The following is a 21,439-nucleotide window of genomic DNA, read 5'->3' on the forward strand; positions in this document are numbered from 1 at the left end:
CGTGTCATCCCCGAAGCACAGCACAAACCCCGTCCGAACCCTAAGAGCTGTCCCCGCGCTCTCCGCAGATGGGCGGCATTTGTGCGCTGTTTTATTGATTATTTGTCTAAACTCCCCGTCGGCTTCGCAGCCCCGTCACGCTGCCAACACGATCCCGCAGGAACTGCCCCCGGGAGAGGCGGGCTGGGCGCTGCCGCGGGGGAGCGGCCCGGGGGCGCGGACGGAGGTGCCGCAGAGCCTCGGGGGCAGCGCCGGCCCCAGCGCGGCCAGAGCCGGTACCAGATCTGGTCCTAGACCTCGTACCAGACCCGGTCCCGGCACCGACCCGCGGCCCCCGCGGCCCCCAGCATGGTGCGGCTGACCTGCGTGATGCTGCTGCTCGGCCTCGGTGCCCCCCCGGTGGCAGGTAAGGGGCCGCGGGGCCGCGCTGGCATCGCCGCCGGGGAGCGGGCGAGGGGCTGCGGGGAACGAGAGGTCACACATTAGCCGTGAGCTGCATTACTGCTGCGGGAGGTGGTTCGCTGCCCCAGCTTAACAGCTATGACCGGGGATGGAGGCAGCTCCGGGCACCTTTCCACCACCCCAGACTTTATTCTCGGGCGCTGCGACCTTGGAGCCTGCAGTGTAGGTGGCGCATCCCGAGCAGCCGGGGTTCTCCTTTGCACATCTGACCTAAAAGTTGCGCTTCTGCTCCCTCCTCTGATCCCGCGCCGCGGGTCACAAGGCACCTGGGCAGCCGCTGTCCCTCGCTGTGGGACTCGCAGAGCTGCATTCTGCAGAGAGAGGTCGGGAAGGTAGAAGAAATCCCTGAACTGGATGGAATGTCTTGCTGTGCCAATCACTCTTTGAGTGACCTTGGGTTTGCCACTGAAACTCCAGCTGCTGCAGCTGTTGGGCCGATATGGCCCTGGTTTGTGCAGCACAACGATAACCTCCAAGGAGAAGTGCTAGATAAGCATGAGGTAACTGGCTATTTTTTTCCCAAGTTCTGCTGAAGTGGAGCATAGCCTGAATATTCTAGAGACATGAAACCTCTCTGTGCCAGATTTCATCAAATCACAAGCATTTCTCTGTTAACTCAAAAAACTGAACTCAGGGCATTTCTTGTGCTGTGAAATGTGAACAGTGGAGTTCTTGCTCAGGCAGTGATGTTACAGTTCATTTCTCACAGTCCTTTTGCCTCCAGAATTGCTCAGCACCTGTGATGTGTAAAATAAAATGTGGGCACTAAGTAGATGCTTTGGAATCTCTTTCCACTCTATCCCAAGCTGATGGGTGCAGAAAAACCAGCACAGGAGCTGGGTGACCCCAGTGCTCCCTCCACATTACAGATCACGGATGAGTGAGAAATGCAAATTCTGAAGCTCAAGGGTTCCTGTCCCGGTTAGCAATCTGGTGGCTGCTGAAAGAGAGAAGGAAAGGCACCAGCATGAGAACCCCCTAGCTCTACTGCTCTGCCCAGCCCTGCTGGTGAGAGGAGAGCCAGGGAGGGAACATGCTCCATATTGGAGGCAACCAGATCCTGCTCCCAGCTCTGTCCAAGTTCATAGCTATTGGTGGTTGTTGCCTTTCCTTTTGTTTTGAGGTTTTAGGCTCGGTTTTTTGTTAATTTTTAACACATGCAGATCCTTTAATGTTGCTGCACTGCTATTTTCTGGAAAAATTGAATCTATCCTTTCCATAAAACCCAACTTCACTCACACTCCATCCACTGCAGTAGTTGCAAGAGCTGAAGTAAGCAGAGAAGATAAAAGTGAGTCATTCAGAGCAGCAGAGGTGGTTCAACTGACTAGTTAAAATGTGCAAATAAATAAATAACATTAAAAATGCAGTACAACAAGGTTTGTTTTGCTTTTTTTCTTCTCATTTCCGCAGAGGCATATGATCTAGAAATAACCAACAATGGTCCCATCACAACAGGAGCTCAAGCTACTGTTCAGGCCACTCTAAGTGTGAAGAATGAAAGCGTCACATCAGACGTGTATCACTTTAACTGGATTTATGCTCCTCTGATTCTGATAGAGAAATCTGAGCAGGGGTTTAACTCTGTAATTAATGTGACCGGAGAATTTCCTGGGACTTTTCCTGTGTCTGTCTGGGTGACTCACAGGAACTGTTGGCTGTGTCGGCCGGTTGCTAGAAATGTCACTGTGCTTCAGATCACAGGTAAGATTTGCCTTTACAACCTCTACACCTTCAGGAATTCAGTATTCAGGGTGCTGGCTGCCTTTCTTAGCACCAGGAAAATGAAAGTCAGTTGTAAATATGGCTCCTGACAACAGAGTTTGATTTGTGTAGCCCTTTGACTGAAGGTGAGTTTAGGTGACATTGTACCATTAGTACAGTTAGAGCCACACTGCAGTCTATCTACATCCAGGAAGTGTGATCCTGCCCATATTTTCCTGCCTCTGTCACTTGGAGAAACTGAACTAGAAACCAGAAGCTTCAGCAGCTGCAGTTCACACATCAGCATTGTTCAGAGATATCCAGAGTCCTAAAACAATGCTTCCCAGCATTTCCACTTTTAAAGTTAGGATGACCAGCAGCAGTGACAGTCTGCTGATTTTCCCTGTTGCATGACACAGCAGATCTTAGGCCATCACCACAACAGAGCCTTTACATTTTCTTTTAAAGCTCTAAATGAGTGTACTGAAATCAGATATGAAATCATGGCTGCATTTTCAAATGTTGCTAAGTGCAATTTCAGCTTATTGGGAATATTCATAACCATAAATATGCCTTTTTTTTTTTTTTACAAATTAACCAGTGGGGTGGTATGATTAACCCAATGTCTGGTACAGGAGGTTGACATGAAATCATCAACTGACAGCTTTCTGCCGTGTCATCATAATACCTCTTTATTCACAGGTTAGAGTGTTTCTTTTAGATCAGTCTCGTAAACAAATTCCAACATAAAACCTCTCATAGACATCAAACCTTAATCCTTTCTGTATTCACAATATATAGAGCTCTGTTCTTCGTCACAGTCAAATTTTAATTTATGTAGAAATAGCTAAAAACTAAAAAACAAAAACCCAGCAATATAGAAAACCTCCCTAAACAAACAAATAAACCCCAGCACCCCAAACATGAAGGGTGTGTATAGTGGTTTGGTTCTAAATCTAGATACTCATTGTTAATCCCACTTGTTTTTACATCAAGAGTAAAAGTTTATACTGACCTTAATCAGTCCAAGATTTCTTAGTTCTATTAGAAGTTTTATCATGACCCACTGTATGACCCTAAATGAGTATTTTAATTTCACTGCCTCATTAACATATGTAACAACACTGAATAATAGATATAAAATACACTTAACCACTTGGAGTAGGACACAGAAAAACTTAAGCAGTAATGTTTTGATACACACACAAAGTATGTTATGGAAGTGACATATACTGTCATTCTTTTCCCACCTTATTATTCTGCAGAATTTATCACAGGGAATCTCACCATTGCCCAGATAGAAGACAGTGAAGTTGTCACATGGGGTTCTAGTTCCTCCACAGGCACAGTGACCCGGATTTCCTTCTCTCTTCATGACCCAAGTCATTACTTCAAGTCAGCATCATTTGTCTACAACTGGGATTTTGGAGATGGGTAGGTGTGGTTACTTGGTTGGCTTTAAGGAGTATTCAAGATGGGTCTGATTCAGATGCTCATCTAGAGAAAAATCATAGTTAAATCACAAGACAAAGCATACGCCTTTGTGAGTTGGTACATCCTTGGCATGTCACCCTGGTGAATTCTGAAAATCTAAATTCACTGGGTGCTCACAAAATGATGATGTTTTAAAGACCTAGATTTCTTGTTCAGATATATGCTTACATGTACTACCCTGTGTGTGTGATGAGCCAAACTGAGTGGAGTGAAATGAAATAAGCAGCTTATTGTAAATTATTTTAAAACATCATTGTGCCTGCAGATCTCCATTAGCAGGTGGGTGTTGTGTATGTGAATAATTTGTGCACTTAAAGAGAATGGAAGCAGTGGTTGGGCAACAAGGAGCTGTTATCATGACCAGCTATCCATAAATATACAACAGTTTGGTGAGGAGCTTTTGAAAGTGGAGAGTGTCTCAAATAACATGCAGGTGCACTTTACCAGGGGTAGAACAGCACTCAGAACCATTAGAAATAAAACCATGGGTAAAGCCACACGGCAGTAGGGAGGAAAAAACCGTTCAGTTATTTATCTTATTTGAAGATGAATACATGTATAGGCAAAGAGAGATGTGAGATGTAAGCTTTAGTCTTTGAATACTATTTTGTTTCTTTCTTTCTCCCCCCCACCTTAGTTTCAGTTAACTTATAGTCTGCCTGCTATGAAAGTTGTTTTCTTAATATACTGACTATTCCTATTTCACTTTGTGAATTCTTTTAGCATAATCTTTAGTTTCTTTCATTAAAAATGCACAAGTTTACTCCAGATCTTATGGTGATTGTAGTTCTATAGGTAATGCCATAGACATGAATCCTCATTGATAGGGACATAAAGCAGAATTAGAATCACAGCGACTGGAGTCTGTAAAGAAAATATATTAGAGCTTGTCCTATTTTAAACCAGAAATCTGCAAGCACTTGGTAAAAGGCAATTTGGATTCTAAACCTTTTCCTGTTTCACACAGAGTTTACCAGATTACCAAGGAACCCTTTGTCTACTGTAACTGCTCTTCCATGGGGAATCGCACGGTGCACCTGAAAGTCGTAGCTGAATGGGAGCAAATTGGAAGCATCATCCACGAAAGAGAAATTATGCAGAAAACTGGTGATTTTACCACAGCTCTGGAGCTCTTGGGTAATCAAAAAACATTTTGCATATTCAATTCACAACTTGATATATATGTACAGATAAAATCTAGCTTTAAAGTGGTAACACAACTTCAGCACAGTTTCACATGCGAGAACTGGCCAACATGAATCAATGAAGTGTTTCCATTGCAAAATGGACTTTGTGTTGTTCTAGTGCAGAAAAACGGGGGGAAACATATAAAATCTTCTGTTTCTTTTTAACCTACAACAAAAATTTACTGTCTTTTTGAAAATCTCACATACACTTAAAACAATAAAATGTTGACCATGACTTTTGCTGGATTTGTCAGTTTATACCAGCTAATCCTAAACAATACATAAGTTAAAACAGGCATTAGGAAAGTCTCATTAATTTGGTCAGCTTCAGGAGTAAATAAACATGGAAGGAAAAATGTAAAGAATTAATAAAGTAGTTGATTATATATTAAAAAGAAATCATCAAAAATTCAGAAAACTTACAACATCTCTACTGGTAGGTTTCCTTTTGGGGTATGAGACAAATATTATTATTTGTGTGGTTGATGGAGCTCAAATCTGCTAAGACTGAAAACAAACCTTCACTGGAAAACCAGTGAGTTTCCAGTTTCCACGTGGAGTGTGACATGCTGCCTTTTTATTTCTTTTCAGATGCTGTTAAAAGTATTAACATAGTGGGCTCCAGAGAAACTCACGTAATGGAAAACTTGAATTTATCTCTTCATATCAATGGCACGTAAGTAGCAAACAAGACTTCATTCCCCAAAACGTGAAAACAGCAAAAACCATTACAGACAAACCTGAGATCACTAAAAGCAGGCTTGGTAACCTCCTAGTCACAGGACTGGGGCTGATGCAATAGGAGTTTAAGATAGAGAAGCAATGACAAAGGCTTGAGAGATGGGTTATCAAAAACAAAGCTGGAAAATGAGCTAAGCACATAAACATGCTGCTTTCTTTAGCAGAGAATGTCATAAAGAGATAAGAAACAAAAACTAATAAAATGGGGCAAAGAAAAGCTCTATCTGATGTCAGAATCAAAGTCCATGGTGCATAAGGTGAGTTTGGGCAGCATCAGTTGGAACAGAGGCCTGGAACTGTAAATGAAAAGCATCAATTAGACATGGTGAGAAGCCATATGGACATAAAGTGGGTTGCACTAGATCGCTTGATAACAAATAAAAACCTTTTGTTATTGTAAGGGAATGCTGCGGTCCTTGCAATTAATTTACCTTTTCCAGCTGTTAGCCCATTGTCCAGAGCTCATCTTACGTTCTTTCCAGTTTCAGCTGCAGGGTTTTTTTAATTAGAAAAGTCTTGGGTGTGCTTCAGTAGCACAGACAATGATTTCTGTGTGAGAAGGACAAAGAACAAACAACGTATACTCCCTTGGAAGTGCAGGGAAAAAAGCCTCCTTTAATCTTTTTTGGAGAATGACTGTGGAGTTTTCTACACACAGTGGCCTGCCGGTGACCCACACAGGTATTCAGCTCTCAGCTGAAAGACTTACCTTCACAGGAGCACCACAAAGAACCTTTTCACTTGGCAAATGCTGTAAACCAAACACTTGTGAGGTTAATTACTTCTCTATTTGTATTTAGATTACCTTCATTATTTTTAAAATTATTACATAAGTTTAACCAAGCTCTTACCTGAAATTTTCGTGAATTTTTCACTTTTTTCTGCCGTGTCTTTTTGCTCTTTTCCTTTCAGCCCACCACTGGCACTATGCTGGCTTATAAAATCCGAGTGCATTCCACTTGAAGGTGACAAATGCCATCTGGTGGAGATCAGTGGCTCCTGCTACAATCTCAGCCACACCTTCAGAGACGCGGGGCAGTATTGCCTCAGCATCAGAGTGGAGAACGGCGTCACGATGCTGCAAACCTACCACGGGATAAAAGTGTGGCCAACAGGTGAGGAGCAGGGAGAGAGATTCCCACTTGTCAGGGAACTGACAGTCTCAAACAGGTTAAGGACAATTAAGAATTAACCAGCCTGCTGACGAGGTTTCTGAAAACTTTGTATAGATTCCTAAAAGGACAGGAATAAGAGAGAGTTTATAATGTGCCTGCTGTAATTGCTCTGAGCTTCTTGCAGTCTGCTGAACCCTTAGTCCCAAGGGTGTCCAGAAGCTAGTAAGTTTTCTGGGAAGGCTATATTACTTAAATCACATATTTTTCAGTTTAAATAGTCCAGTTTTGGTAGTTAGAAAGGATAATTAGGAAAATCTACATCTGTCACGCTCACTTAATTAAACAGTCTCAATTCTCCTTTTAGTTTAGTCATGGGGGTTTTGAGAGCAGATTTCTCCAGGCCTCCATTTCATTACAGATTTCTGTCCCTCCCGCAAGCGATCCCTGCTGGCTCCCCTATACATGGTCACATGTGCCCCTTTTGGGTTCCCAAATCATCTGGGAAAGTGGTTAGGTGGCCAGATGAAGAGGACAGAGGGCAACCTTGTGATACAGAACAGTTACCCCATCTTACCATGGGCAGCACTTGTGTACAGACAGGGCAGATCACTCCAGAAGGCACTGATGTGCATTCAGGGCTAAATCCTCTGTCCTGGAGGCTGCTGTGAAAGTGAAATAATCCTATCCTTTCCTATCCTCTTGGAGTACCACAGAGGTACAAACACCCTGGGGAGTCAGGGCTAACACAAGTAACGGGGTGGGGTTTTTTAGGTTGTTCAAGAGAAAAGGCAGGTAAAATGGGAAAGACCTTTTCCCTCTTCTGAGATTTCAGAAAGGCATGGAGTAATCCAGGATGGAAAATTTATTCCCTCTTACACACATCTCCTTTGTTCTATAAATACAAGAGCTTCTCCTAAAACTTCTCCATCTTTTCCTTCTCACTGTTGCCCCTTCTCAGGGTATTGTAGCACTCCAGGAATGTGTCCTTGTGCTCTTTCCTAGGGATCCACCCAGCTTTCTTAGTCCTGGTCTGCATCGCTCTGGTTTCAGTGATGTTGCTGCTGGTGCTGTACACGACCTTCCGAAGTAACACACAACAAAAAGATCTTGTGGAGGTATTCAGTTACTCCTACTTTCAGCTGGGACAGTAATTAAGTATCTTTCAGCCATGAAAGGTATTTAGTATGACAGGTTCTGTAATCCCCAGACAAGTGGAGCTGGAGGGAACATTTCCCTGGTATGTATGATCTGTTCCACTGAAAAATCTAAACAGTGTAGGCAAACACTTTTAGCAACAGGCGCGTGTCTGGCTTATTGCAGAGAACTCTAAATCAAGTTTCCATGAGCAATTTGTCAATATTCTCAAGCAGATGCTTGCACTGAAATATCTCTCCCAGAGGATCTACCTCAGAGTAGTTACACAAAAGAAAGCAGAGAGATAGTGCAAGAAGATATAGGATATTCAGTGCCTAAAACAGCACTGAATTGTTACCTACCCCTAGTATGTGACCTTCATCTCTCCAGCTCCCTTCCAGCTTTGATACACCTTTTATTTGCTACAAAATGTGTTTGTAATAAGCATGAGTTCCTAAATCAAAAGTAGCTTTCATGGTACTTTGCAAAGTACCTAATACCCTTTACGTTGTGCCACAATGGGAATAACTTACCTGTAGAGAGACTGCCTATGAGCAGCAGGTATGAATCAGAAGTCTATTTGAAGTTGGTGACTGACTGAAAATGGTTGAGGACCAAGTGCCATTTCTGGCCCTATGTATTTTTGCTGGACTCACTTAAGCCAGAAGGAACAAAACTAAAAATGATCTCTTTGATGTTCTTTTTCCAGGTAGCTGACTTTGACTTTTCTCCACTGTCTGATGAACACCTGTCTAATCATTCAGAGTCAGGCTGTGGCCCACTATGTTGCAGATCATGTTTTCTTCAGTCATCAAAGGAAGCTGCCAGGGAGAGTCATGAACTTCGACATTCTTTTTACAAGCCAGTCAAAATGTACACACAGTGAAGAACTCAACTGCACTTTGGTTGCACCAACTGTCTAACTTTCTCACTTAGGATAAGTTAAAAGCCCAATGTTGCACAAATGGTTTCATTTTGCCAGTGCAATGAGGTTCACCATTTTAAATCCAGCACTTGATTTTTTCATTCTCTGAGCTAAAAAAGAAAAGTAGCTTTGTATTTTTAACTTATACGGGTGTGTACATTTACAGCTGTAAATGCAGCATTTTATTCTTATGAAAGATTGTTTTATGCACAAGTTTGCTAAACTCACTACCTCCTATAATTTTTCTGTTCCTTCTGCTGTCTGTTTAAAAGAAGAAAATGCTTAAGATGAACATACCTCTGTTTCCTATGTTACAACAATATTACTGGAAATGGAAGTCACACAAAATGCTGTTGAATGAGTATTTCTTCCATAAGGGAACTGATGTGTCCAGGTTGAGAACGGCCGAGATGCTTCCAATGAACCAGACCACCTAATTATGTTGTCTTTTTTCCTCCTGTCTTAAAAGACCTTCTTTTTAAGCTAATAGACTTCTGTCAGACCGTAGTGGCTGATGACCTGCTCTTGGAGAGCTACCTGCTAGCAGTATTTTGGTGCTGTACAAGGGTCCACATGTCTACCACTTTATGAAGTGATGCAACACTAATCTTTTTCAGAAAGTTTTTTTTTTCCAAGCTGTTCATTCTTCTTTTCTTTCTCATATTACTCCCCAGCTAGTCATTAAAGCTCCTCTTCCAAAAAATGCAACAGCCAGTAACTCAAAGATGCTCAGAAAAACATATTCAATTTGAATTCATACTCAATGTTCAAGGCTGTATGAACTCCATGCCTGTTGCAGACTATCATCTACTATCAGCTTCCTGCTCTGCCAGGCTTTGCCCCCTGCTATGAGGCATTTCAGAGTACCCTGGAGGCTTTTAAACAAAAGTGCCTTTGTGGCCATTTCTTTTTTTGAATGTGACACACCTTCCCCACCTCTAATTTAAAGCCTATGGGTATTGTGGGCTTGGGGTTTTTCATAATTTCTCAAATGCACTGATTGGGAGATAATTGTCTGAATGGGAGGGGATTTACTGTGAGGTTTTTGGAGTGCTCAGGTCACACATTCAACTTCTGTGTTTCCTCAGAGAAGCCCAGAGCTTCAGTTCCCCTGTGAACAAAATTACAGGACTTCAGAAGGGCTCTGTTAATAAGCGTGATACATTTAAAGTAGAATGGGATCATCTAAGATAACAAATTCTATAAACCCCAGTTTTTGTCAAAAAGTACTTTCCAAGGCAGAACTTCTCTTGGCTTTTCTTCTAAAGAGAAACTGTATTTCTATGCAAGCTTGTTGATTAGGAGTGGTGTCCTTTGTATTCCTCCTCAGTGCTCTGGTATCAGACTCTTATCTTCAGTCATATTCAGTTACTGTTAAAAATGTGCCTCTCTTTAGCAAACAAGCTACTGTGCCTGAGAGCTTCAGTTTTATTGTCTATTCCTGAGATCCCAGCCCTCTGAGCCACTGCCAAAGGTACAGAGACTCGTTATGGGATGTCAGTGTGGTTGGTAAATGGCTACATGGTCTTTGGGCACTGAAAAGATTTCTGATATGCAAAATGCAGCTGAGAGTGACAAAGCCCTAGACAGACTGCACAGGGGCTTTCTGCAGCCAGAAGTTTAGTTTGAGCTTCTTTTATTACATTTGTGACAGATATGTGGCCCTTGCTGTTGTAATACACTTAAAGACAACCCCTTGACATGCTAATGAATGTGTAAAAAGCCCTTTCTTCTCCATAAGGCAATCCTAGCAAAGACAGTATCTGTGACAGCAGACTCAGATACATGCAACAGGGGTCATTTGGGTTTGAGAAAGATCATATAAAAGGATTAAGACCTATGCTCTGCCCCTTTCTCCATTAATTTTTTTTCCAGGTGATTCAGAGGGTATCATGGGGTGTTAGGCCACAAACATTGCTGCTTTGGGTTTTTGCCTTTGTGCTCTCCTCTGTATGTCCGATCTGAGATACAGCTGATCATGTCCCAGTCCAAAAGAGTGAGACATGGAGTTAGTGATATAAAACATCACTAACAGGCCTAAGAAAATCCCCAATTTCCTATTAAGGAAAGCAGAGCAAATGTCCTTCAGAAGAATATTGCCTCTTACTCTCTTCCTAAAATGAACAAAGGATGACAAAGGAGTCAAATGATTCGGAAGGGTAGAAAAGATAAAGTGCTGCAAAGTGGAAAGTCAACACTATCAAATAGTGGAAGATACTACTCAAGAGCAGATGGAAAAGTATAGAGGTTAGAAAGAAAGACTTCTCTGGCAAAAAATAAGCAGCGGAGAAAGTACACTTTAAAGGGCATGTCAAGAAGCAAATTAACCAAGGAAATTTAAACAGCCTTAGCAAATTGAGGTGTAAGTATGAGAAATATTCACACGAACATGTTCTTGAATCCAGTATGAAACTGCTTCCTGCACTAAAGACTGATCTGTGGGTTCGATAAATGCATCTGAAATTGAAGACAAAAGGTAATTGAGCGGTTCAGGATATAGCAAAGAGATTAGTGGGACGGAACAAGGAGCAGTAGGAGGATTCATTTTGTTAACCTTAGAAATCAATGACCTGAAAAAAGGAATGTTCAGCAAAACGATCAAACTCACTGATTCAAAGCAAGAGTCCAGTGAGTGCAAAGCCAAAGAGAGATTAAATTCAGGTGATAAGCAAGAGTGTGGGCAGATAAAAAGTTTAGGCAATGAGAACTAGTTACAAGAAAATGTATTTGAGCACAAAAATGTTCTGGAAATGCATAGTATAAAAACACAGTAAAGCAAAAGAACTTCTTTTATTCTGCAATTTGTCATATAAACAATGGTGTCGGTCTGTGCAGCAGTTATGAGGGCAAATTGGACCTTTATCTTAACAGCAGAGCATGAGGCTCCGTGGCTAAACAGGTCAAGGCTGAATTCTGTCTTTCATCTCTGGAAAGGAGATTACACAGCCCAAGCTGTGACAACAATTTGAAGTCACAAGACCTCTATCGCGTTTGCTGTGTGCTGGAGGAATGGAGATTCTTTCAGCAGAAGGAAGGTGAAGAACTTCATATTTAAATGCTCAGCTTTATTATTAGATAATCAGCCAACACTTCACCTTGATTTTGTAGAGCCAGTGCCAGTTTCCATGGAAACTGAAATGCCATCCTGCAGCTGTCACAAAGTTGTTCAAATCCTGCAGATCTCAGCTTTGACAGCACACCGCACACTAGAAATGTGGATTTTTAAATTACAGCTACTAAAGTGGGGAATGCAGAAGTTCCAGAAACTTCTTTCAGCATGGGAATACTTGTTGCCAGGGCATGTAATTCCTACAGCAGTGTGCACGAAGAGAGCAGTCACAGAAGACCGTAGAACCCAAAATATAAAACGGTTTGGGTTGGAAGGGACCTTAAAGATCATCTTGTTCCAACACCCCTGCCATGGGCAGAGACATTTTTCACTATCCCGGGTTGCTCAGAGCCCCATCAGTGGCCTTGAACAATTCCAGGGATGGGGCAGCAGCTTCTCTGGGCAACCTGTGCCAGTGCCTCACCACTCTCACAGGAAAGAATTTTTTCCTAGTATCCAATCTAAACCTACTCTCTTTTAGTTTGAAGCCATTCTCCCTTGTCCTGTCACTCCAGACCCTTGTAAATAGTCTCTCTCCATCCTTCTTGCAGGCTCCCTTCAGGTACTGGAAGGCTGTAATTCGGCCACTCCAAAGCCCTCTCCAGGCTGAATAATCCCAACTCTTTCAGCCTTCCCTCACAGCAGAGGTGCTCCATTCCTCTGATCATCTCAGTGGCCTCCTCTGGACTCGCTCCAACAGCTCCATGTCCTTCCCGTGCTGGGCCCCCGGAGCTGGAGGCAGCTCTGCAGGTGAGGTCTCACCTGAGCTAAGGGGCAGAACCCCCTCCCTTGATCTGCGTGTTTTACAAAACACCACAGTTGTGCAACAACTAACACAACTACAGGAGCCAATTTTACCAGAGCACTAGGAAAAGACTACCCCAGCCAAATAATTTTCTAAAGCGTTTACTCACAGCAGTCCTGGGAGGCAGGGAAGTGATACTATCACCGCTCGCAGGAGGCAAAAGGGAGCCGTATGGAGATACGGCAGCTGTAAATACCTGCATTAAAAGTCGAGATTATAAAGGTGATGACCATCTAGCTAATGCCGGTCCTTCCCGCGGCCCGTGGTGCGAGGAAAGCCCCACACCCAGGTTTCCTTTCCCACATCCCGGCCCCCTCTCCCGGGCACGGCCCGGCCATGAGGCGAAGGCGCGGGACGCGCAGCAGGGGGCGCGCGCCGCGCGGGGATGTCCCTCAGGCGCCGCCGCCATGGCCGCGCTCAGCCCCGGCCGGGCCTCGTGTGGGGCGGGGGAAAGCACAGCCGGAGTCGATAAAGCAAACGCGCGTGTTATGCACAGCAAAAGTACCGCAGGGCTGGTGCCGCCCCAAGCAGCCGTGAGACATTACTCTGAGTCAGGGCTGCACAGAAACGCCGCCCTGTGTGGGGCGAGCCCCATGTCCCTCACTGGAAAGCAATGGATGGATGGATGGAAGGACAGACTAAACATGTTGTCCAGGCAGTAACGCTCCTGGAAGAGAACTTTCTGTACTTTATTCAGTGCACTTTGCACAACGACACCCCGTCCCACAGTCCCTCACACCAGCGGGACACACACGGCAGGATCAGGAGCTGGACGGATATGGCCCATTCCCGTGAACCAAAGCAGCATCACTGTCCATGAGGGAGAGTAACTGTGGATCATAGGATCATTTATGTTGGAAATTACTTTTAAGATCATCAAGTCCAACCGTTAACCCAGCACTGCCAAGGCCACCGCTAAACCATGTCCCCAAGTGCCACATCTACACACCTTTTAAACCCCTCCAGGAATGGTGACTCCACCACTGCCCTGGGCAGCCTGTGCCAACGTTTAACAACCCTTTTGGTGAAGAAAGTTTTCCTAATATCCAATCTAAACCTCCCCTGGTGCAACTTGAGGTCATTTCCTCTTGTCCTATCGCTTGTTACTTGGTAGAAGTAGTGATCTGCAGAAGTTTCAATCTGCAATGACTTATCTTAAATTAAGGAAAATTAAGAAAGCAGCACACAGTATAAAAGACAGCTGAGTGTAAACATTTCTTGAAATCACCTGGAGGTACCTGTCACTTCAGTGTAAGGTCTCAGAAATAGGGAAGCAAAAGAAGCAACAAACAGGCATGTTCTGGTTTAATAATTCTATAAATTCGGTCTTTCCTGATAATATAAATTAGGACTTTGTTATTTAAAGAATCTTTTCTAGCCATAATTTAGATACAAAATGAGAACAGACCACAGCAATAGAAGTTCTCTTATCTGATCAAAAGCATGTACTTAATAGCAAAAAAATTCATTTTATGCCATAGGTTTTTAATGTCTTTTCAGTCTCCTGTCCTTAATCTAGTCTTCTTTCATTATATGCAAAGCACTTACAATATTTTGAATAAAATCAAAAAAGAAAAAATAATCTAAAAATCCACTTGCTAATTAAATAGCAATGCCCTTACTTTCATTCAGGCAATCTAGATAAATTACAATCTTCCCATACTAATTAACTCCAAGTTTAATGGATTTCTCTCACCACCCCAAGCTATGTAACCAAACACAACATGCTCAACTTTACAAAAACAAGTCAATATTGAAACTGGATGCTTTGCTTCAGCAAAGCACTCAAACGTGTGTAAGTGCAAACACAGGGTCAGACTTGGAGGAGCAGCTCCTTGGAGTGGTGGAAAGTGTCCAGTGGAAAGGCGAGCAGCCTCACCTCAGGAGAGCCCAGTTCTCAGGACCACATCAAACATCTGCAGCGAGCACCTGCACCTGCAGAGCTGCTGTCTAGTGCAAAAAAAGCATTTTTTAGCCCACTATTGGATTTTTCCCACTTGCAAAGAATCCAGAGCATCTTCATGGGCCACAGGGGACAATAGGACTGGACTATGACAGGCAGCATGGAGTGTTCTCTGCCACCCCAGGCAAATGCCCCATGCAGGAACACTGCAGCCACAAAGGCAGAGAGAGCTGCATTTCTGAACTGAACCCCAACAACACAGAACAGTTCCTGGGAGCCTCTCTATTTGCACGTTAAAGTGTTTATTGTATTACACCATTAAAGTAAGGTTACTATTCTGTTAGTAAATAATCTGCATATTGGGCAGTTGATCAAGGTTACAAGAAAGTAAATTTGAGTTAAAATATTTTGAGAAAACATGAGAGCAGTCAACCAAGACAGTATCAGAAAATGAACAGCAGCCCCTGATCCTAGAAGAGAGAGAAAGGTGGGTCAGTATAGTTTCCCTGAACCACCAGAGAAACACTTGGATTTTTGTAACAGCTTGAGTTGTGAATCTGAAATTACTCCAGGTAGCTCTACATCTTGTATTTTGAGTTCTTTGAGTGATTTTTTTCGCCTTCTAACAGCAGCAAGATAGTAATGCTCTACCCTGTCAAACAACTGCAAGATTCCACTTACAGATAAAATTATTCATACTCAGTAAAACGAGTGTTTCATATCACAGGTCCACCCCTGCAGAAGGAGCAAGGCATCCATTTCCCATGGATACCTCTCCACAGATAGGAGCTGCATTCTGAAGTATCCCTAAGACCAGTTCAGAACATACAGTTTGGATGGGGAGAGGGAAAACTTTCAGGGAAAGTGGATTTGCAAATAGCCATTATTTTATTCAGGTACTACTATATTTTCCCTGATTTGTTCTTTCCTTTTCTTTGGCTTGGTAATAAGTAGTGGGGTAAACCTGCTTGCAGACAGGAAGACACCATATAATTAAAGGTAAAGTATTTTATTTAATTCTGTAGGAACAACATCGATTTTCCAAATACAGTGTGTGAAATGTGAAAAATCAGGTAAGCAGTGCATACATTTTTTTATGAACAGGAGGACCCTGAGCTGTTACTAATGAAGTACAGAAAGAAAAGACAGGACTCTGTAGGGAAATATCATCCATTAAATATCTCCCTGGGGATCAAATGACACTTACAATTGAGAGACACTAACTACCTCCTACATTTCAATTGGTTACCAGCAGGAAGCCTATTTGTAGAGATTTGTGCTGCCTGTACTCTGTTAGTGTAAGATGCCACATTAATATTTTCTGACCTTTGCAGTAGATATTACCCTTTTTTTTTTTTTTCACAGACCAGCAGCCTGATTTTACCTTTTAAAACCATTGATCCTGGTGAAGACTGAGCACAAGAGCAACCTGTGAGTGTGCACAGGCCTGCTGAAGCCAGTGGACCTGCTGAACACGTGTTCTGACTGTTTTCTGATCAGGGCTTTAGTTACCCTTTACAACAAGACTTCCATGGTTCTTTTTGTAAAAGCATACCTGCCTTTTACTAAACACCTGTCACCAGAGATCAAAAGGCTTTTGAAATATGTCCCCGAAGAAAAGCAAGAAGTGAGAACTTAGAAATTCATTCATTTCAAAACTGATTAATCAAAGGCAGCTCTTTGATCAGGAAAGGAAGTTGTCGGTTCCAAAACAATGAGCGCTTTTAATAGGGAACAATCACCCCTCTCTGGGTTTATTGTCCTTGAGGCATGTATGGGGCTCTCATGGGTGTCACCATCAGGGCTGACCAGGACACTGAGGCACATCTACTTGCAGTGATGCACCACCTGAAAACTAAACAGCTCCATCCCATATACTAACTGCTGTCTCCGTTTGGCTTCCACAGTATGTTTGCAGTAGAGTTCCTTGTGGTCTTATTTACATGTGTATGTGCATGTGTACATATACACACACATACAGGCATATGCATGGATTTCTGCAATATCTACTGCCATTGGAATGAGAAATGTGTGGTGATTCATTCCTGCAGTGGATTTTACATGACTCCTAAAAAAAAAATAAAATAAAACCAAAACACAAATAGCAGAGATTAAACAGCGATGTCAAGGTCTGAGAGGAGAGATTACAGATCCCACATCTGCAGATGTTTGCAGCCGCTGACAGAACTGTGATTTAAAGAGCTGTTCTCCCATGTCATTGCAGGACAGGCAAACGTCTGCCACAAATAATCAACAGCTCCTACCCTCAGAGCTTAGTTTGGATCAAAAGGAGCCTGTTCAATACTTGCCATGCCTGTTGCAGAGGTGGTCACAGTTCAGTGACAGGTGAACTGAAACAGTCCTGCAGTGTCAAGAGCTCTTCAAGATGTAAGGTACAATGAGGACACTTAATAGCCACACTAAACCAGCAGGAATTCACCACTTGCACTTGCTCATTTTGAGTTACCACAAGATGATGAATTGCCAATGACTTCAGGAGCATCATAGGGGCAATTGGAAAGCAATGGATATATGGTTGTTATTAACAACCAGCATTCTGCTGGTTTTCACACCCCAGACTGAACACAGATGTGCAAATTATGTAAAAGCAAAATAGTTCCTGGGGACTGACTGTCATGGAAGGCAAAACAACTCCAAAGCAAGCTTTTAAATAATAAAAAAAAAAATCTGCACTATCAGGGCATTACAAAAGGACTTTCTGTCCAGAAAGAGACAGGAGGCATTGCATCCTTCAGGGAAATATCGAAATGAAGCAAAAAGCATTAAAACTGTGAGGCAATTCTATGACTTTGGAATTCTCTGGGTAACGTCTGTGCTTCTGTAAAACACACTCCTGAGAGTCAATGAGAAAGAAAACGGTAATCAAGGCTGTGTACAACATAACAGGGAGTTTTCAGAAAAGGTGGGTGTCATTCTCTGGCAGTGACACAGCAACCTAATCACCCTCTGAAAACAACAAAGCTAATGCACAGCGAGAGGGGTGTGAATTCACAGCTCCTTAGTTCCTCTGCACTCGTTTTTCAGGTAGATGCTCTTCCATGTGAGGTGCCATTAGCCTCGGAGCGCTGCCCTCCTCCCGCTCCAGCTGCGCCTCCAGAGCACTCATTGGCGCAGGATCTGCCACGCTGAGCAAACCACGGGAGCATTCCCTCATTCACATCAGCCAGTCCCCTGGGGCCAGCTCACACCAAACACACGGCCAGTTTGTGCCAGCTCTGCTCAGGTTGCCTGACCAGAAGCGCCCATGCTCTGGCAAACCTGCCAGTAAAGAGGAAGGGGCAGCAGCCTCTGGAAGAGGAGCACTGAGGAGCACCTGCAGCAGTAACATCTTCTGTCTACTCAGCTGAACCTGCAAAGGGGCATCTGTCCAAGGCCTCACTGCACTTTCTGAGTGAAGTCAGCTGCTTCACACAGAGGAATTTGGGGCGCTAGCTGATGTGCTCTCAGTTCACACCCTGGTTTACTTGTTATTGATTATTTACAAGAGCTTTGAGGCAATTTACCTGTTTTCTTCCCTCTCTCCCTAGAACAGCAAATTTACTGTCAGTAACCCGGCAATACAGTATCTCCTGGGTACATTGAACATCCAGATGTTCCCCTGCAAACCCTGGATGTGTGGCCACTGTTCTGCTGTTTACTACAGTAACACATTCCAACGTTTGAGCCAGCAGAGAAACTTGAAAGAAAAGAGAGCTGAGCAGCCCTGTCAGACTCAGTCAATAAGTGTACAACAGGTTTGTCATTTTACAGAGCTGCATCTCCTGTTACATTCCAGACTCTTAGGGAGACTTTAAATACCCAATCCCGTGCTCCACTGTGGTCGCTCTGGTTTACAGCACCCACGAGCCTAAGAAATGTTCAACCTCAAAGTGTTAAACACTCACACGACCACAGAGTCACAGGATTATTCAGGCTGGAGGGCAGCCCAGAAGTCTCCATGTGCAACCGGCTGCTCAAAGCAGTGCCAGCCTGAGGTCAGACCAGGTGGCTCAGAGGTTTGTTCAGTCAGGTCCTAAAACCCTCCAAGGATGGAGACTTCTCAGCCCTTCTAACAGCCTGCTCCACTGCTTGAGAGTCATCCTGGGGAAAACAGTTTTCCTTATATTCAGTATGAACCTCTCCTGTACAATTTATGTCTGCCATCTCTGAGCCTCCCACCATGCACACCAGTGAGGAGTCTGGCTCTGTCTTTTGGAGCCTTTACTGTCACAGGGCTTTTTCTTCCCAGGCGAAGACTCTCTATTGGTGCTTATTGAATTTCATATAACTCCTGTTGGCCTTTCAGCCTATGAAGGTCCCTCTGAATGGCTGGTATCCCCTCAAGCTACAGACAGATAGCACCTGGAAATTGGTGTTACCTGAAAACTTGACAAAAGCATGCTCCATCACCTCCTCCAGGTCACTGGTAAAGGTCACAAACATGACAGGTCCCAGGACAGATGTTAGAGTACTGCACTTTTTACATATCTATGAATGTGCCTGGGATCAACAACCTAAACCATGCATTTCTTTTATCCACTGATTTGTCTGTCCATCCAGAATGTGATGTCCCACACTAGCCAGAGGAGCGTCCAGGAGGCTCATGAAAGTCTTGCTGAACTCGAGGTAAATGACAGGGAGGTTCCTCACCCACCCACAAGTCCTGTTGGTTCATCACGGAAGGCAAGCAGGTCTGGCAGGCATGTGTGCTCAACCTGTGCTGCTGCTCATGAGGACCTTCTCCTCCTTGAGCCCACACATGTGTCCCAAGAAGAGCAGTTACTTGATGCACGGGCTGTGGAAAATCCAGATACTGTAGGAGATTGCCATTCAACACCAATCACAAACAAGTTTAGAAGTATCTACAGTCAAAGCATTTTTGTTACAAAGATGGCCATTATGCAGCAGATGGGCTGTGGGTTGGCTGGTGCCAGAGAGAGCCCTCTCCAAGCTGAGCAGGACCTACCAGCTAATATGGATCAGTCACAAGACGTGATGAGACACTTCCATCAGAAATTCAGACTTGGAAATAGTTCATGATTAGCACTAAAAATGTAGCAGTTTTAAGCAGTGAGTGCATTTAATAAACTGCTTCAAGAAAAGACATACAAAATCATTTTTTTGGAAATATTCTTTCCACCCTAGAAATTGCTGTTTCTTATGCCACATCCCAAATTTTGATGTATACTGTGGCTGGTTCGGAGTGCTGTATAATTTTTAAAACAGATGGGTCTTGTTTAGTTCCAAAGCACTTGAGTATGCCATTTTTAAATACAAATCTGGAAAATTTCCACCTAATTTATGCTGCAAAGATACCCTGATTTCATAGCAGCTGGATCTGTTTCCCTAACTCATATAGTATCTGAACACAGCCTGTACCTGCATACACACATCAGTCTTCAAGACAGATACAGAACCACGGAATGCAAATGCTTCCTTGGGGTACAGCATTACTACTTGCATGAGATTTTACTTGGGCTTTTAAGGCAAACCTGGCATTAAGGATTCACATTCACCCCTTTATCTATGCAGCACATGCCACACTTGTGAAACTGTTGCAGAATTCTTTGAGACTTTACTTTCTTACTTAAGCAAGACAATTTTTTACATTCCTTTAGCATTACAACCAAGTGCCTCAGTACCATCTGTCGAATTACTCACATGGAGCCATAAAAACATTCTAGAGTAATCTAATATGCCTTTTATTTGCTGGTGAGTGCCACAATTTAAAATATTTCTAATTCAGTTTTGACATGGCTACTAATCAGTGCTCAATATCAGAGGACAAATCAGTATTTTTTCTTTCCAATGATGTACAGCAGTGCAACATTTCAAAAAATACAACATATAAGTTACCAGCCCAGCACTGAATCTTACAAGTCCTGAAGTTTTAGAGCATGACATTGCATTGTTCAGATGTGGGAGAGCCTGCAGAGCCACAGCCACATTTTAAATGTAATATATTTTGTAGCCCAGAAATGCTGGAGATATATGTGGCTATATATTTTTTAAAATTGCTTCCTTTCCCTGGAAAGGGAAGAAAGATTGTTAAGTGGTTTTATTGTGGCACAGAGGGAACCACATTGGCTCTGAGAGGAAATAACATTGCAATCAAAGAGCTTTCAGGAAAACATCAAGGATCCAGTCAGGTGCACTGAAACAACTCCTCAGTGTCCCTCCATGTATTTGAGGAGGATGAGCTCTGGTACTCTAGGGAAGTCAAAGACACCACGGGGGAGGGAGGAAAACAAGGGTCCTCACATTCCAACACTTTAAATTCAGTTTGCCTGCAAACCCACTAAACATTCTGAAAGCTAAAGCACCAATAGCTACAGCTGGCATTATCCTCCTCTCTCTAATTCCTGAATACAGCATTTAATGCCAGGTTCACTGTCACAGCCTGAAAGACAAATGTCACATAGACAACCTGACAAGAAAACAGAAAAAAAAAAAAAAGTGGCTTTATTTTAGAGGATTCAGAGGAATGTGCACATAAAATAAAGCATTTCTATCTTTTTTGCAAAATTATGTCAAAAGTGCCCGGACATTTTTAGAAGCCCAGAGAGCAAGTAAGGCCATGGGCACTACTGAAAGCCAACAAAACAGGAGGGGTCCTACCAGGAACAGCCCTACCTTTGCTTTTCAAAGTTGTCCTTCTACGCTCCCTCTTATCAAGATGGCTTTTATGAAGTGAGAAACCCAGGACTGCAGAATTTCACTTATTTTGAATGCATCTATGCAGTTTGTCCTTTTGAGGACTTTTATAACAACCCTTATTAAAAATGCTTGTCAGAGTACCATGCTTGCTGTATATTTTCAGGCATTTGGAAACACTGCAAATCTGCCAGTAACTCAGGGGA

General features: G+C 43.2%; 1 protein-coding gene and 1 long non-coding RNA gene across 4 annotated transcripts; one reads left to right on the forward strand and one right to left on the reverse strand.

The window, feature by feature from the left end:
* Window positions 1–5: 5 nt before the first annotated feature.
* Window positions 6–9,110, forward strand: TMEM130 (transmembrane protein 130). The gene is made up of 8 exons (XM_027726178.2): window positions 6–406; window positions 1,876–2,166; window positions 3,432–3,600; window positions 4,628–4,797; window positions 5,439–5,523; window positions 6,501–6,703; window positions 7,706–7,818; window positions 8,547–9,110. Exons 1-8 carry the CDS (start codon window positions 349–351, stop codon window positions 8,721–8,723), a joined length of 1,266 nt encoding a protein of 421 aa, XP_027581979.1. The 5' UTR covers window positions 6–348; the 3' UTR covers window positions 8,724–9,110.
* LOC120325274 lies at window positions 2,836–12,977 on the reverse strand. Of its 3 annotated transcripts, none has more exons than XR_005567193.1 (3): window positions 12,873–12,977; window positions 6,440–6,674; window positions 2,836–6,137 (listed from the first exon to the last, which is right to left on the reverse strand). It is a non-coding gene; the product is annotated as an uncharacterized LOC120325274 (long non-coding RNA). The 3 variants fall into 3 exon arrangements; XR_005567184.1 differs by lacking the exon at window positions 12,873–12,977 and adding an exon at window positions 12,786–12,867; XR_005567192.1 differs by lacking the exon at window positions 12,873–12,977 and adding an exon at window positions 7,278–8,133.
* Window positions 12,978–21,439: the final 8,462 nt, after the last annotated feature.

This window comes from Pipra filicauda, unplaced genomic scaffold (genome assembly GCF_003945595.2).
Source record: "Pipra filicauda isolate LSUMZ 115617 unplaced genomic scaffold, ASM394559v2 scaffold129_size2064235_pilon, whole genome shotgun sequence".
In the NCBI taxonomy this organism is placed as follows: Eukaryota; Metazoa; Chordata; class Aves; order Passeriformes; family Pipridae; genus Pipra; species Pipra filicauda.